At 40.5% G+C, this 13,288-nt stretch overlaps 1 protein-coding gene across 1 annotated transcript; it reads right to left on the bottom strand.

Annotated features, from left to right (window-relative positions):
* Positions 1-9,412: 9,412 nt before the first annotated feature.
* tmem251 (transmembrane protein 251) lies at positions 9,413-13,274 on the bottom strand. The gene is made up of 2 exons (XM_026142541.1): positions 11,336-13,274; positions 9,413-10,161 (listed from the first exon to the last, which is right to left on the bottom strand). The coding sequence occupies exon 2, from the start codon at positions 10,151-10,153 to the stop codon at positions 9,782-9,784; it is 372 nt and encodes a 123-aa protein (XP_025998326.1). The 5' UTR covers positions 10,154-10,161; positions 11,336-13,274; the 3' UTR covers positions 9,413-9,781.
* Positions 13,275-13,288: the final 14 nt, after the last annotated feature.

Genomic DNA, 13,288 nt, shown 5'->3' with positions numbered 1-13,288 from the left:
ACATTGTTAGCTGGTGTTAGGTGTGGTTAGTTCACTGCAGACAGTTAGGCCGTTTCTCGATACAGTGGTCCCTCGTATTTCGCGAAAGTTACATTCTAAAAATAACCTGAGACAGGTGAAATCCGTGAAGTAGCCAACTTCATTTTTTACAATTATTATAGATGTCTTAAGGCAGGGGTGTCAAACTCAAATACACAGTGGGCCAAAATTCAAAACTGGAACAAAGTCGTGGGCTAACATTAATATTTATTGAAAAAAAAAATCTTCCTCCAGATATAAGAATGAATCTTTTCTTATGGACTCAAACAAGTTTTGCTGAAAACTCAATGTAGAACAAGTAAAGCTTAATACTAAACTATATATAACTTATATAAACATATATATAACTTAATATTGCACACATGTAAAACCGAAATTCCACTTAAATTTCTCCCGTACCCTGCCCACCAGTCCACTCCTTTGACTCCACATCAGTGGAATTCATTTCTTAAATAAAAATTGTATTTGCAGCCTTCTGAATTAAATTTTAACAGTAAACTTTTTCCACAGGCTAATAGTAAATATAAAAAAAAAATTTTTTAAAAGCAATTAAATAATAAAAGTATCATTGAACGTGAAACCATTCAAGCCCATGTCTGGGAGTAGTAAGAAAATGTGCACAAAACATGTTAATTATAGCTGGGTTTGCTGCACACTGATCTACTCTGATGTGTCTAAGCCAGGTATCTGGCTTAGACACATCCTCAATTTCTGGGCTCAGGCTCTGAGCTGAGGAAATCATCAGGATCGAGTGAAGGTGTTCATCGGTCAGACACTGTGTCAGGGATCATACTTTGACTTCAGCGTGTGAAGTTCAATCAGCTCCATTTGGAAGTTTGTTGGTGCGTTTGCAACCATCTTGATGCATGCAAAAGGATTACTGAGCAGTTCAAATTGACATTTCTGGGCATCAGAGTCGGCAAATCGCTGGGTAAACTCAGCACTGAGTACACAGAGTTTTTCAGCAAACTGTGCACATGGGAGCACAGCAGATCTGCATGTTCATCGTGTGGCAGCAGGGAAAATGGTCCAGGTTTCCTTGTAGCATCGGATTCTGCCACAGGCACAATTTAGTTTTAAAAGCCCTCACTGCAGTGTACACGTGATGATACGCCCCCGTCCCTGAAGCTGTAGGTTCAGCGCATCGAGATGGTTTGTGATGTCACACATAAAGGCCAGCTCACACAGAAACTCTTGCTTCCTGAGCTCAGCGGTGTCTTGCCCTTTGCTTTCCAGAAACTGAAATATTTCCTCACGTAGCTCGAAATACCTGTTCAGTACTTTTCCTCGACTTAACCATCTCACCTCTGTGTGATACGGCACATCTGCGTATTCCAAACCACACTCCTCAAAAAAAGATTTGAACTGGTGCTGATTCAGACCTTTGGCTCTCATAAAGTTAACTACTCGTGTTACTGGGGTCATAACATAATCCATCTTTAGGGCTGTGCCACAATGCGATTCTTGATGTTTGATGCAGTTAGTGCTGGGTGATATGGAAAAAATATTTATCACGATATGAATTATTTTATATCACGATAACGATATATATAACGATATACCACCTGACCTGTGGTCATCTGGAAAGTACGCTGTCTGTGAACAGCAAGCGCAGCGGGTGGAGTCTTTGTTAATGAAATGGATGGTTACACTCATGTAGGGCTGCGTATCTCCGCTCGTCCATAGGTCAGTCGTCAAGGCATAGTGCACAACACTGCAAACATCCTTCTCTACTTTGGTCTGGCATGCGTCATATAAGCGAGGCAACTCAACTTTCCTGAAGTGCTTACGACTGGGCATAACGTACCTCGGATCAAGGACTTTGACGAGGTCACGAAAGCTGTCCTTCTCAACTACATAAACAGGGGCCATGCCTTTACAAATGTAACGCGAGATGGCTCGCTGTGGTTTGTTTATGGCGCTGGGACGTTTTCTCATAAGAGCCTTGTATGAAAGACTGCTGTATCTTCGGCTGGCTATAGTTTTTCTTTTCCCAACTTGCTGCAAAGAAACAGCATGTGCATCAAAATAAACTATTTCCAACAGTGTAATTTGAGTTCTAAGCATCCCAGAAATGATACAGAAAAGCATAAAGTCAAACATAACTTTTAAAAACACCAGCATAGGCTTATAAGGCCCTGAAGGTAAAAAACGAAATTTTCTGCAAAAATGACGTCACTTCTGGTTTCGGGCAGGTAATGGCGGACAAGGAATAGTTCACGCTGACCAACAACAACACTTCCAACATAGGAAGTGTTATGAATAGCTGATCGGATCGGCAAAGCGTGATTCTGGAATATTATGTTTTTGTTGCTGCAAGTGCTTTTTATGCAATTTTTGCAAAGCTATATGTGGAAAGAAACCGTGACCTAGGACAAGCTGATGGCATGAGATGTAAGTACAACTCCTCCAGTTTCCTATGCAAAAAAAATAATTATTGCGCTAGCTTACATGGTTCCAGTTCTACAGGGATTTAAAAATAATTAGGCAAAACGGAGCATGCCCGCTCCGACCGGTTTTAAAGGGTTAATGATATATTTTATGTCATAATTTATAAAATTAGGTTAGAAACGATAGAAGACAAATGGCACGATAGACACTTTTCTATCGTCCAAACGATATATATCGTCATATCGCCCAGCACTAGATGCAGTGATAAACATTTAGCTCACCTGCACAGTTCTCCGCTCGCATCTTCTCCCATACCCTGCCCACCAGTCCACTCCGTTGACTCCACATCGCTGGTGCACCATCTGTCATTAGCCCCACAAGGTTTTCCCATGGCAACTTAATTTCAGTTACACATTTGGAAACCTCTTCAAATATTTCCTTCCCTGTGGTTGTGCAATGCATTGATTTTAATCCTAGAAGTTCCTCCATAACACAGAGATTTGAGTCCACCCCACGGATGAAGACTGAAAGCTGGGCAGTATCAGAGGCGTCACTGCTCTCATCCACAGCGAGAGAGAATGCAACGAAATGGTTTCCCTTCTCCATCAGCTGGTTATATAGATTGGTGGCAAGTTCACGTGTGCAATCAGCTACTGTGTTTTTGCTCAGGCTCACATTTGAAAATGTTTGCTTTTTTCTCTGGGCACACAAGGTCACAAACTTTGATCATTCGCCTTTTCACAAACTCTCCCTCATTGAAGGGCCGGGCTGATTTTGCGATCTCTGCTACCACAATAAAACTAGCCTTTACAGCAGCCTCACTTTGTGATATGGCTTTTTTGAACATAGTCTGTTTTCAAACAAAACTTCTTTTCATCTCTTCTGTTTTCCGACGCCTTTGAATCATGTCCAGGTTCAAGAACCTGGACATTGTCCAGGTTCTTGTCTTGGTGTGTCGTTTCATAGTGTCGTCTAATGTACTCCTTGGTTATAGCCACATTAGCTCCACATACAAGACAAATAGGTCAGTCTTTCACATAGGTAAACAGTAGGGGTGCAACGATACACAAAATTCACGGTTCGGTTCGATACTTTGGTGTCACGGTTCGATATTTTTTCGATACAAAAATTATTTTCATGCCTTTTTAATTTGTCATTTATTAAAATTATAAATATATATTTTAACTCAAAAGTACAGTTTTTAAATTTAACCCTAACCCTTTTTGCGTGTTTTTTATTTTGACAGCGAATGCGCACCTGCAGACCACTTATGTGCAGCCCTGGTTATTTAGCTCGTCATATTGCAGCCACAGAAATTCTTTTGTCCATGAAACCATAAAGCTGCACTTTCTTTTTGCCTTATAGTCTGATTTGTCATAACTTCTCCGTTTTGTGGTAAGCTTTTCTGACCTGTCTTATTTGGCTCAGCAGAACTAAAATATATATCCTGCTGCTTTTACACACGCACTCACATAAGCTCAGAGATTCTCTGCGCGATCAACCTCTCACATGTTTAAGCTTGCTGCGGGAGATTTCACTTGTCATGTTTGCATAGTAAGCTAACGATTAATAAGACGATGTCAGAGGAATTGGTGCACAAATGATCATCACTCACAGATCAGTGCTGTCGCTCTCTATACACAGTTCGCACGATTGCAAAGTGAAAGCAAAAAAACAAGCGCAAATTCAAACGCGATTTCAATGTCACATATTGACAGTGGCTCACCGATGCAAATGACATAATTACCCAGCTACATTTCTGAAAGAATGCAAAAGCATTGACATATATTTTTCCTTCCTACAATAGGCCGACGGGCAGGGCAGAGATAGATTTTGGTAGCCCGACTGAAAAAAATCTCTAGCACCGGGACGTCGGGCTAGAGATATTGCGAGCCCTGTATCTGATTGAGGAATCACTCATCTTTGGAAAAGAGAGTTTATTACAGAGAAATGTCTCTTTCCAAAATAAAAGCTATACTATCCGCTTCTTCTGGGCTATATTCTCAGCAGCATAAGGAGAATCATGTGCTAACAGCTGTCTAAATGACTCGGCTAAAGTTAGTAGCATGCTTGCTGTTTTTGTCTTTGCACTAGGATGTAAATGTGCAGTCATATTCGTTGTGTTCCCACTAGTGCTTTCAGGTTAATCTCGTTGAAATGACCTTAACGCCACAACACGGCAAATCTCCGTTAACGAGCTACCGCCGATCGCCCCGTGCATGGGGCTAGACAGCCAACACATTAACGAGCTAACTGCGCTAACACACTAGTTCCCACCCATGTAATTGAGCATTGCATGGCACATCCAACATACTGTTTTACTTTAGTCCATGACTCGCTTACCTTCAGGGTCATACGTCACATGAAAACCAAAATAATTCCAAACGCCAGATCTGAATGAGGGTGGGGGAGGTCCATGTTGCAAGGAGAGCTTAACTTCTGTCTCGCTAGCTTGCCCTGCGCTCTTCCTTCTGACTATGCTGTCTGTGTTGAGCGCTCAGTGGATCTGCGCTCGACAGTGCAGCCTAGGCGGAGTAGTCGAACGCAGATTCACTGAGCGCTCAACACAGACAGCATTGTCAGAAGGAAAGTTGATAAAATAAATTACAAATGTTGTATTGTTTGATACATATGCGTACCGAACCGAAAGCACTGTATCGAACGGTTCAATATCGATACGAATATCGTTGCACCCCTACGGGGCGATCGTGGCTCAAGAGTTGGGAGGTCGCCTTGTAATCGGAAGGTTGCCGGTTCGAGCCCCGGCTTGGACAGTCTCGGTCGTTGTGTCCTTGGGCAAGACACTTCACCCGTTGCCTACTGGTGGTGGTCAGAGGGCCCGGTGGCGCCAGTGTCAGGCAGCCTCGCCTCTGTCAGTGCGCCCCAGGGTGGCTGTGGCTACAATGTAGCTTGCCATCACCAGTGTGTGAATGTGTGTGTGAATGGGTGGATGACTGGATATGTAAAGCGCTTTGGGGTCCTTAGGGACTAGTAAAGCGCTATATAAATACAGGCCATTTACCATTTATTTTACCCTAGTAAACAGATATTCTGTCTCCCACCTGTTCAGAAAGCTCCTGTTTTCTGCCTTTCTTTTTGCCATTTTGGGAGAGGTAGCACGGAAGTATTTGCACAGTTGCTATGGCTACAGTCAACATGTCTCAAGGCTTTTAAACCCCTCACTACACACTTTGTGAACATTTTCACACTTTTCTCTCTTGTTTAAACACTCAAAGTTCAAAGCTTCGTAGAAAAATAAGTCCAGTATTACAGAATGAAACCAAAGACCAAGCCCTGTTTTCAGGTCCAGAACATGGGAATAGAGCACCTGCGAGAGAATTCACCATTAATGAATCAATGTATGGAAGTGGAGGCAGTGGAAGCAAGAAGAATGAGTTGAGTAAAGTACTTATCTGACGTCTACCTGGATGATTGAGCATGCATCAAGATACTTATCTGACGGTTTTGTTTCGCTTAATAAGCCTTATAATTCAGTGGAGAGGGTGCGCCTCATGGTCCAAAAAATACGGCAACTTCTACCTTCCTTTAGAAGTCCAACTTTTTGTGCAGTGGTTTCTTCCCCTGCCTTTTGGGTGCTACGCAGGTGACTTTGCAAAATGTTTCCTCGACAAACACAATGCGCTGTTAAACCCCCCCCCCCCCCCCCCCCCCAAAAAAAAAACATGCAAAATTGCATACAAAAAAAAGCCTCAAAACAGCGAGGCCGCGAAAAGTGAACAGAGTTATAGCAAGGGACCACTGTACTGAGGTACGCGAGTCCGGACTCACAAGGAAGCCCAAACTTCCCAAGAACACAGCGTGATTGTTCTATGGCATTGTATGGCAATGTACATGATGGCATCACTGCTCTGGAGTTTTTACTGCCATTCCCTCTTAATTTAAGTTTGAGTAATATTTGCAATGGAAATTACACATGACATAAAAAAAAATTGCACACAATGTAGTAGATTTCTTTAAGAATTTTTTTTTTTTAAATTATCTTAAGCACTTTGCAAAATTTGCTTTTAAATATCATCTGTTTCACAATGTCTAATAAGCTTCATACAGTTAACCACACTACATGACTAAAACACAAGCTTAATCTCCCTGAATAAACATAGTACACATGTATGCCTGAATAAAAACAAACAAGTGAGATGTTAGAACGCTTTTATTTTTATTTTAGTAAATATTCAAACTTAAAATAAACAGCTGGAGTTTGGAAGAGACTTGAATAAATATTTAAAATATAATCTGATCATTTTTGGAGCAGCCTTCAGGATCTCCACATATTAACATGCTTTTTTTAGACTTGATGGATAGCTTTAACAACCTGCTAGCTACAAATATTCATTTGCAATTCCACATGATTATTAACAGACAAAAAGAAAACATATTAATGATACAGAAATAGTTTTCTATACAAGATCACTGCAAAAAAGTGCAGCCTTACCTGATGTCCACCATACTGTTACTCATTTTATATTAAGATTTAAAAATCTAGTTGGTATTGCTATAGCAAGTAGCCTTCAGTAATAGTAATGTAACACAGCAATACTACATTCATCTAGCTGTAAAACCCATGACAATATATTAAGTATTCCAAAGTATTCAGAATACATTACTGTCATTGAGTAATTTAACAGATTATGTTACAAAATACATTTTGGGTAGGGGTGGGTTTTGATCATTGCTTTCTCGATTAAAATCGATTGTAGCTTGGATAACGTGATATCGATTCATTAAAATCCTGAATCGATTTTTAAATATACATTAATTTTGCCCGAAACGCCAGAATCTCAGTTTAAACCTCACAAAATTTCAACAACCACCAAACAGCTAAAACAGTAAATGAGGGCAGGTAAACAGATTCTGCACAAAGATGTAAACATGCACTGTCGGTTGCTGTTTTCTTTCCTTTTACATACTTCCGACAAGAAATACCAATTTCTGTGTTCAATAGGCTACTGAACTTTGTAAAAATTATGCAAAATTGCAATACGCTTAGCTGTGTCTCTAATAAAACCTCTGTAACTTTGCTCTGCTTCACTTCAGCAGTATCAGGTAATGTTCATAGGTTAATTAATGGTATTCTTTCATTTTTGATCTACTGCAGAATAGTTAAGGTCATCTGCTATAAAATCCCAGGCAAGGAAAATCTCCTTCATGTTTTTCTGTGTTTTATCCTCAGTTATTTTGACACAAAGGCATCTGCTGTGGTGCTTACACCTTTGATAAAGTCTCACAAGTGTCAGCTTTATTTTCATAGATATAAAAATATGGATATGTAATGATACGTGATAAGAATTATAATATTTCTGATTGTCTGATGCAAAATTTCCCCAATTCAAATCAAATCGTGGATCGATTCAATTCAAGACCTTGTGAATCGGAATCGAATCAATTCTAGAAATCTGTGACGATACCCAGCCCTAATTTTCGGCCATGTATTCTGTAATGTGTAGTGGAATACATTTTAAAAATAACCTTCCTAACACTCCCTGCAGGTTTTCGACATCACCCTGGGTTAACACACCTGAATCACATGATTATTTCATTACCAGCCCTCTGGAGAACTTCAAGAGATTTTGAGTACCTCATACCTCCTATTCCAAATCTCTTTGCCTACCAATATAAAGGGAAGGTTAAATAGGAGAATTGCTAAGGACTTAAGATAAGAAAAGAGAAGAGAGACCCCTGAGAATTGGTAACTTCATACAATTGGAATGGCTTTACACTCATCTCTCATTAACGATATGACGTAAGATGTTTGCCATGTTGAAACTACAATGTGCTGGAGAAGGACTACAAAACACATCTTAGTTCATAACGTGTTCTAACCCTGTTGTTGAACAGACTGTTAAAATATCCTTCATTACAGAGGCTGGAGTTTTAAAGGAGGAGGAACATTTAGGGTCAGATTTACTGATGTCTGCGGAGCGCAAAGTCTTCTTTCTGTTAAAAATCTGCTGTATGTATTAAAGATGCTCATAGTCAGATTGTGATTGAAAGTTGTGAACAGTAGGATCTTTGGACTTGTGCATATGTATTTGTAAGCCTTTCACTTTCAACAGAAGAGTATTTAAACAAGTCACACAATTCTGAGCACATTGTTTACTGCAAATTGCACAACCTTAACACGGAAAAAATTGCCCTGCGAGACACTTCCAAAAATTGAAGCATCTCGCCATTTTCAGAGACAAACATTGAACCTGAGCTCACACTGGCTTATTTTGGTTAGCACTACAAAGGAGAGCCAACACTTCAGACAGTGGTGCTTAGACAACAACCTCATCCTGAACATCCACAATCTGATCCGGAGTTTGTGCTGATGATTAATGACACAAACACGGTTCTACGTACAGCTGGTTTGTTTTATTCTCAGAAGAAAAAAAAATACAAAAAAACAATGTTTAAAACATAATCGTACCAGTGCACACCTGAGCACTGACCTCTGCCTGTGTCCTTTTGTCAATGTTTGTTTTCACTTCATAAAGGTTTCATTTAAAATAAATAAATAAATATGAGCACTGATGAATGTCAGTGCTAAACACCTGTAGCACCTGTCTCACCTGATCAAACAATCAGAATCACTAACTGTGATATTGTCACTGAAGACCTATTGTTGGTGGATTGAGCGCTTTGATTGGTGAATTGGCAGGATGCTGGTTACTGCAGGTGTCTGATGCTCCAGGTTCAATGTAGAATCATCACCTGTCTGTTTCACCTGTCACAGATGAGGACGAAGAAGACAGCAGTGAAGAGGACGAGAAAGCTGAGGAAGAAGAGAACTGTGAAGTGCATCCTCCCTCAAAAAGATCACGAACCTGAAACACCTGAGAACACTTTCACATTGATTTTTCTTTTTTTAAATTGACGACACAATAAAGATGTCAAGGTAAACAGTGTTTCATGTGACTCATTAAATAGAGAAAAGTACCACATTTCGGAGGAATCCTGCTCACCGATTGGCTGTGAGGTTTTCAGTTAACCTTAACCTAAATAATGTATCAGGTAACCATGGCAACATCACTGCATTGTCAGTAAACAAATAACTAATGCAAATAAAGTGACTCACAGCCAAGCAACAAATCACAACACATTACTGATGTCACAACAGTAAAAAAAAAAAAAAAAAAAGAGGGGAAAAAGACTGGTTGCCACTGGTGGGAGGGGCTTTTTTCACAGGGTGCTGTGAGTCTGTACTGAGAGCGGCAGAACTTCCTGTCAGGCCGCAATCAGGGCAAAACTTGTAGGAGTGTTTAAAAGGCACACAGGAAATGACATCACAAACTAGTCCTGCTGTCATCCCACCCCTCATCACGTGGGAGGCTCTCTGATTGGTCGTCCCCTACGTGTCAATGAGCGATCCTGCTGCCCTGTGATTGGCCAATTTGGCGGCATGGCGGCGGCTGTACAGAAGGGCGATACAGACAGGAAGCACACAGTATCCAACAGCGTGGGGGTCCGCCCTTGTGCACGAGAACAAGAAGAGAAAGAGCTGCAAGTATGGCAGCAGGAAGATCAATGCCCACATCCACACAGGAAGTAGTGATCCATGGACAGTGATAGCAGGAGGTGGAGCCGATGGGCTGGTACCTGCTCTCTGCACACGTTCCAAACTAAAGCTGTGGACCTCAAAGATGTAGTACGCCGCCATGACGCTGAGCAGCAAGTAGAAAGCCACACCCACCCATCCCATCCTCTGACGGAAGTTCATCATCCTCCATACTGCGGAAGAAACAGATTAAAAATCAAAACAAGATCAACATTCATCAGTGCTCTTATATCCAGTAACAGGTCAGAGGTCATTACATCATCCAAAAGAGCAAATCAACAATCAATGTTAGGATCAATGAAATAACTACTCCATCAGTGCTGAGATAAACAATCTCTGCCCCTGTCAATTTCAATTCCATCTGATTTAAATCTAAGAAACAGTTTGTCACTGGAGACTGCAGGTTTTAATGTTCAGTTAATAATAATAATAATAATAATAATAATAATAATAATAATGGATTGGATTTATATAGCACTTTTCAAGGCACCCAAAGGCACACAATGCCACTATTCATTCACTCTCGCATTCACACACTGGTGGAGGCAAGCTACGGTTGTAGCCACAGCTGCCCTGGGGCAGACTGACAGAAGCCAGGCTGCCATATCGCGCCATCGGCCCCTCTGGCCAACACCAGTAGGCGGTAGGGTAAAGTGTCTTGCCCAAGGACACAACGACCAGGACAGAGAGCCCGGGAATCGAACCGGCAACCTTCCGGTTACAGATATGCTTCCCAACCCCCTGAGCCACGGTTCCCACCTTAGTCAATTCACTTTTCATCTAATCCAGGTGTGGAGAACTCCAGCCTCAAGAGCCAGTGTCATTTAGGTTTTAGATATTACCCTGGGTCAACACACCTGAAATAAATGATTAGTTCATTACCACGACTCTGGAGAACTTCAAGAAATAAAGAGGAGGTGGTTTAGCCATTTAAATCAGCTCTCTTGGATCAATGACACATAAAACCTGAAGGACACCGGCCCTCGAGGACTGGAGTTCCCCCACCCCCGATCCAATTCAAAGTATGCCAACATGTAGCTCCGTGCACTAATTTACTTTAACAGAGAGCTGTGGTTTCTGCACCAGACTATTCATTTTTCTCTAATCCAAACTGTGCTAGCATGTAGCTCTGCGTCTTTGTTCTGATTTATTTCAACTTAGCGCTGTGAGCTTTGTACCAGACTCCATTCATTTTTTATCTGATTTAACGCCTGCTAATAGCTGTGTGTCTTTGGCCCTCTTTCCTGCTGCCATAGATGCTCGCACGGCTTCCCTGTAGATGACACACTGAGCTGCTTCCTGCCGGCCTCCATCTTCCTCTCTGCCTGTTAGCTCATGTTTTCTTACCTTCCTTCGCGCTGATATTTCAAATTAAAATCCAGCTGCAGGATCGTGTTTTGATCGCTGTTGTTCCCGTGAAGTCTCGTCTCTCTCTTCCGGGTAAGTCACCTGATGCCAAAGGATTACGTCATGTGTTACACACTGCCGCCTGCTGTTTAAACAGCGTCATTACACATCAGCGCGTTAATACTACAAGTCAGTATGAAATCAAATATAACTGCATACAAACTGATTTTAATCATTTTCATGTTCGTTTGTCTTTGTTCACTTTTACTTGTTTCTGTGGCAGTTTGGATCCTTCATTGAATAATCTTATAGTTGAGAGTCTCAGATGATAAAATTCAGCTGATAATTTAATGAAATTTCATTAATTTAATGAAATCATCAAATATAAGCCATCAAGTTCTTCAGTGTCCTAATCATAAAGCTGTGATATTGATCAGTCTGTTCTCTCACACAGTTGGATTTTAAGACAGTTTTTCTTTGCCTTCAAACAGCCTAAACTTTATTAATATAGCAGCTCATTTCCAGTCTGACAGACCCAAACATTTAAAACACAAACACTTTCATATAGGGTGTTTCCTCTCACACTGATTTACCTATAGCAGCCATTACTTTCATTATGTGTGTAACCTCTTCCATCACCAGGCAGTGAAAATTGGCTGGTAATGGAAGAGTTGACTTTGAGGTGAAGCAGCATCTGATGAGGAGCTGGGACCGGGTTAGGACTGCTTCAATGTGGACCTTAAAGTTGCTCACCTGGAGTGGGACTGAAGTCGATTCAGGATGATGCTGGTTGTTTTCCTGGTAAAGTAATATTTTGTTTCTTCCAGGCTAGATTTAAGGCCCTTTCACAATAAAACAGAATCGATTTACATCAAAACATCAGTAAACAGTCAAATCAATTAACTAATCAACAGTCTTTGTTAGTGAGGTACAGAGACTTAAACACAGAGATGAGAGGTTGCTGTGCTGTCAGCTCAGTAACAATTTATCAAAAACAGCTGACAAAACATCTGTTCACCATCACCACTGCTTCTCAGACTAACAGCAAATCTTTGTAACAGTTCACAAATCTGTCTAGTAACAGACTGAAAATGCTCTCACTGTACACTAATGATGCAATTCTGTTCATCTGAACATTACACTAGAGCACTGCTAAATTATGAGCTTATCAAGATATTTCAGAATATTCACTCAAACAAGGTGAAAATGAATGAAGAAACCAGATTCCAGTTTAACGTGGAATAATTTAAATATTCAGGGACAAAAGTATGATTAAGAACCTACAACTCAATAATGGATGGATGTATCTTCCTTTTAAAATGCTTGGTGAAGTCAGATTTGTTTTATCAATTTATGAACAATTAATGATAAAAAAAACAGTTACTTTGGGAAATAAAGCTTCTAGAATCATTTAAAGAAAATTAAACAAATAATTTCAAACCTTGCAAAAAGCAGTTTAGATAAAGTGAAGTCAGGAAAGCTTTGGACATCTTGTCTGCTTCTTCGGGATATTAACCCTGAGCAAATCAGAATATGTTTGTTTTTGTATTTTTTTTTAATCATTTCCCCGTCAAGTTGATTTTTTTTTTTGTCCTTCCACAATGTCATGAGTTGAAAATGAGGATCACAGTCTTTCTCCTTGTTTCTTTTGTCATTAAAAAAATAATTATTTCTATTCTTTCAGATTATTCAGAACAAGAAACCTTCAGATCCTCAAATGATTCCTGGGTAAATATGCAGGCCTTGCATTGCTTGATCAGAAAGACCCTCTCAGTCTCCATTTAGGTGGGAGTCATTAGTGAAGACCTTCAGGAGTCTCCCCAGATGATCAGTCTCAGTGCTCAGTGGTAACTTTATTGTCCCCAATGGGAAATTGATTTGCAGTATGTCAACACATCAAACAACACACACACACACACACACACACACACACACACACACACACACACACAC

This window comes from Astatotilapia calliptera, chromosome 15 (assembly GCF_900246225.1).
Source record: "Astatotilapia calliptera chromosome 15, fAstCal1.2, whole genome shotgun sequence".
Lineage (NCBI taxonomy): Eukaryota > Metazoa > Chordata > Actinopteri > Cichliformes > Cichlidae > Astatotilapia > Astatotilapia calliptera.
The sequence above is the reverse complement of the archived record's forward strand: the minus strand, read 5'-3'. Positions and strand labels throughout refer to the sequence as shown.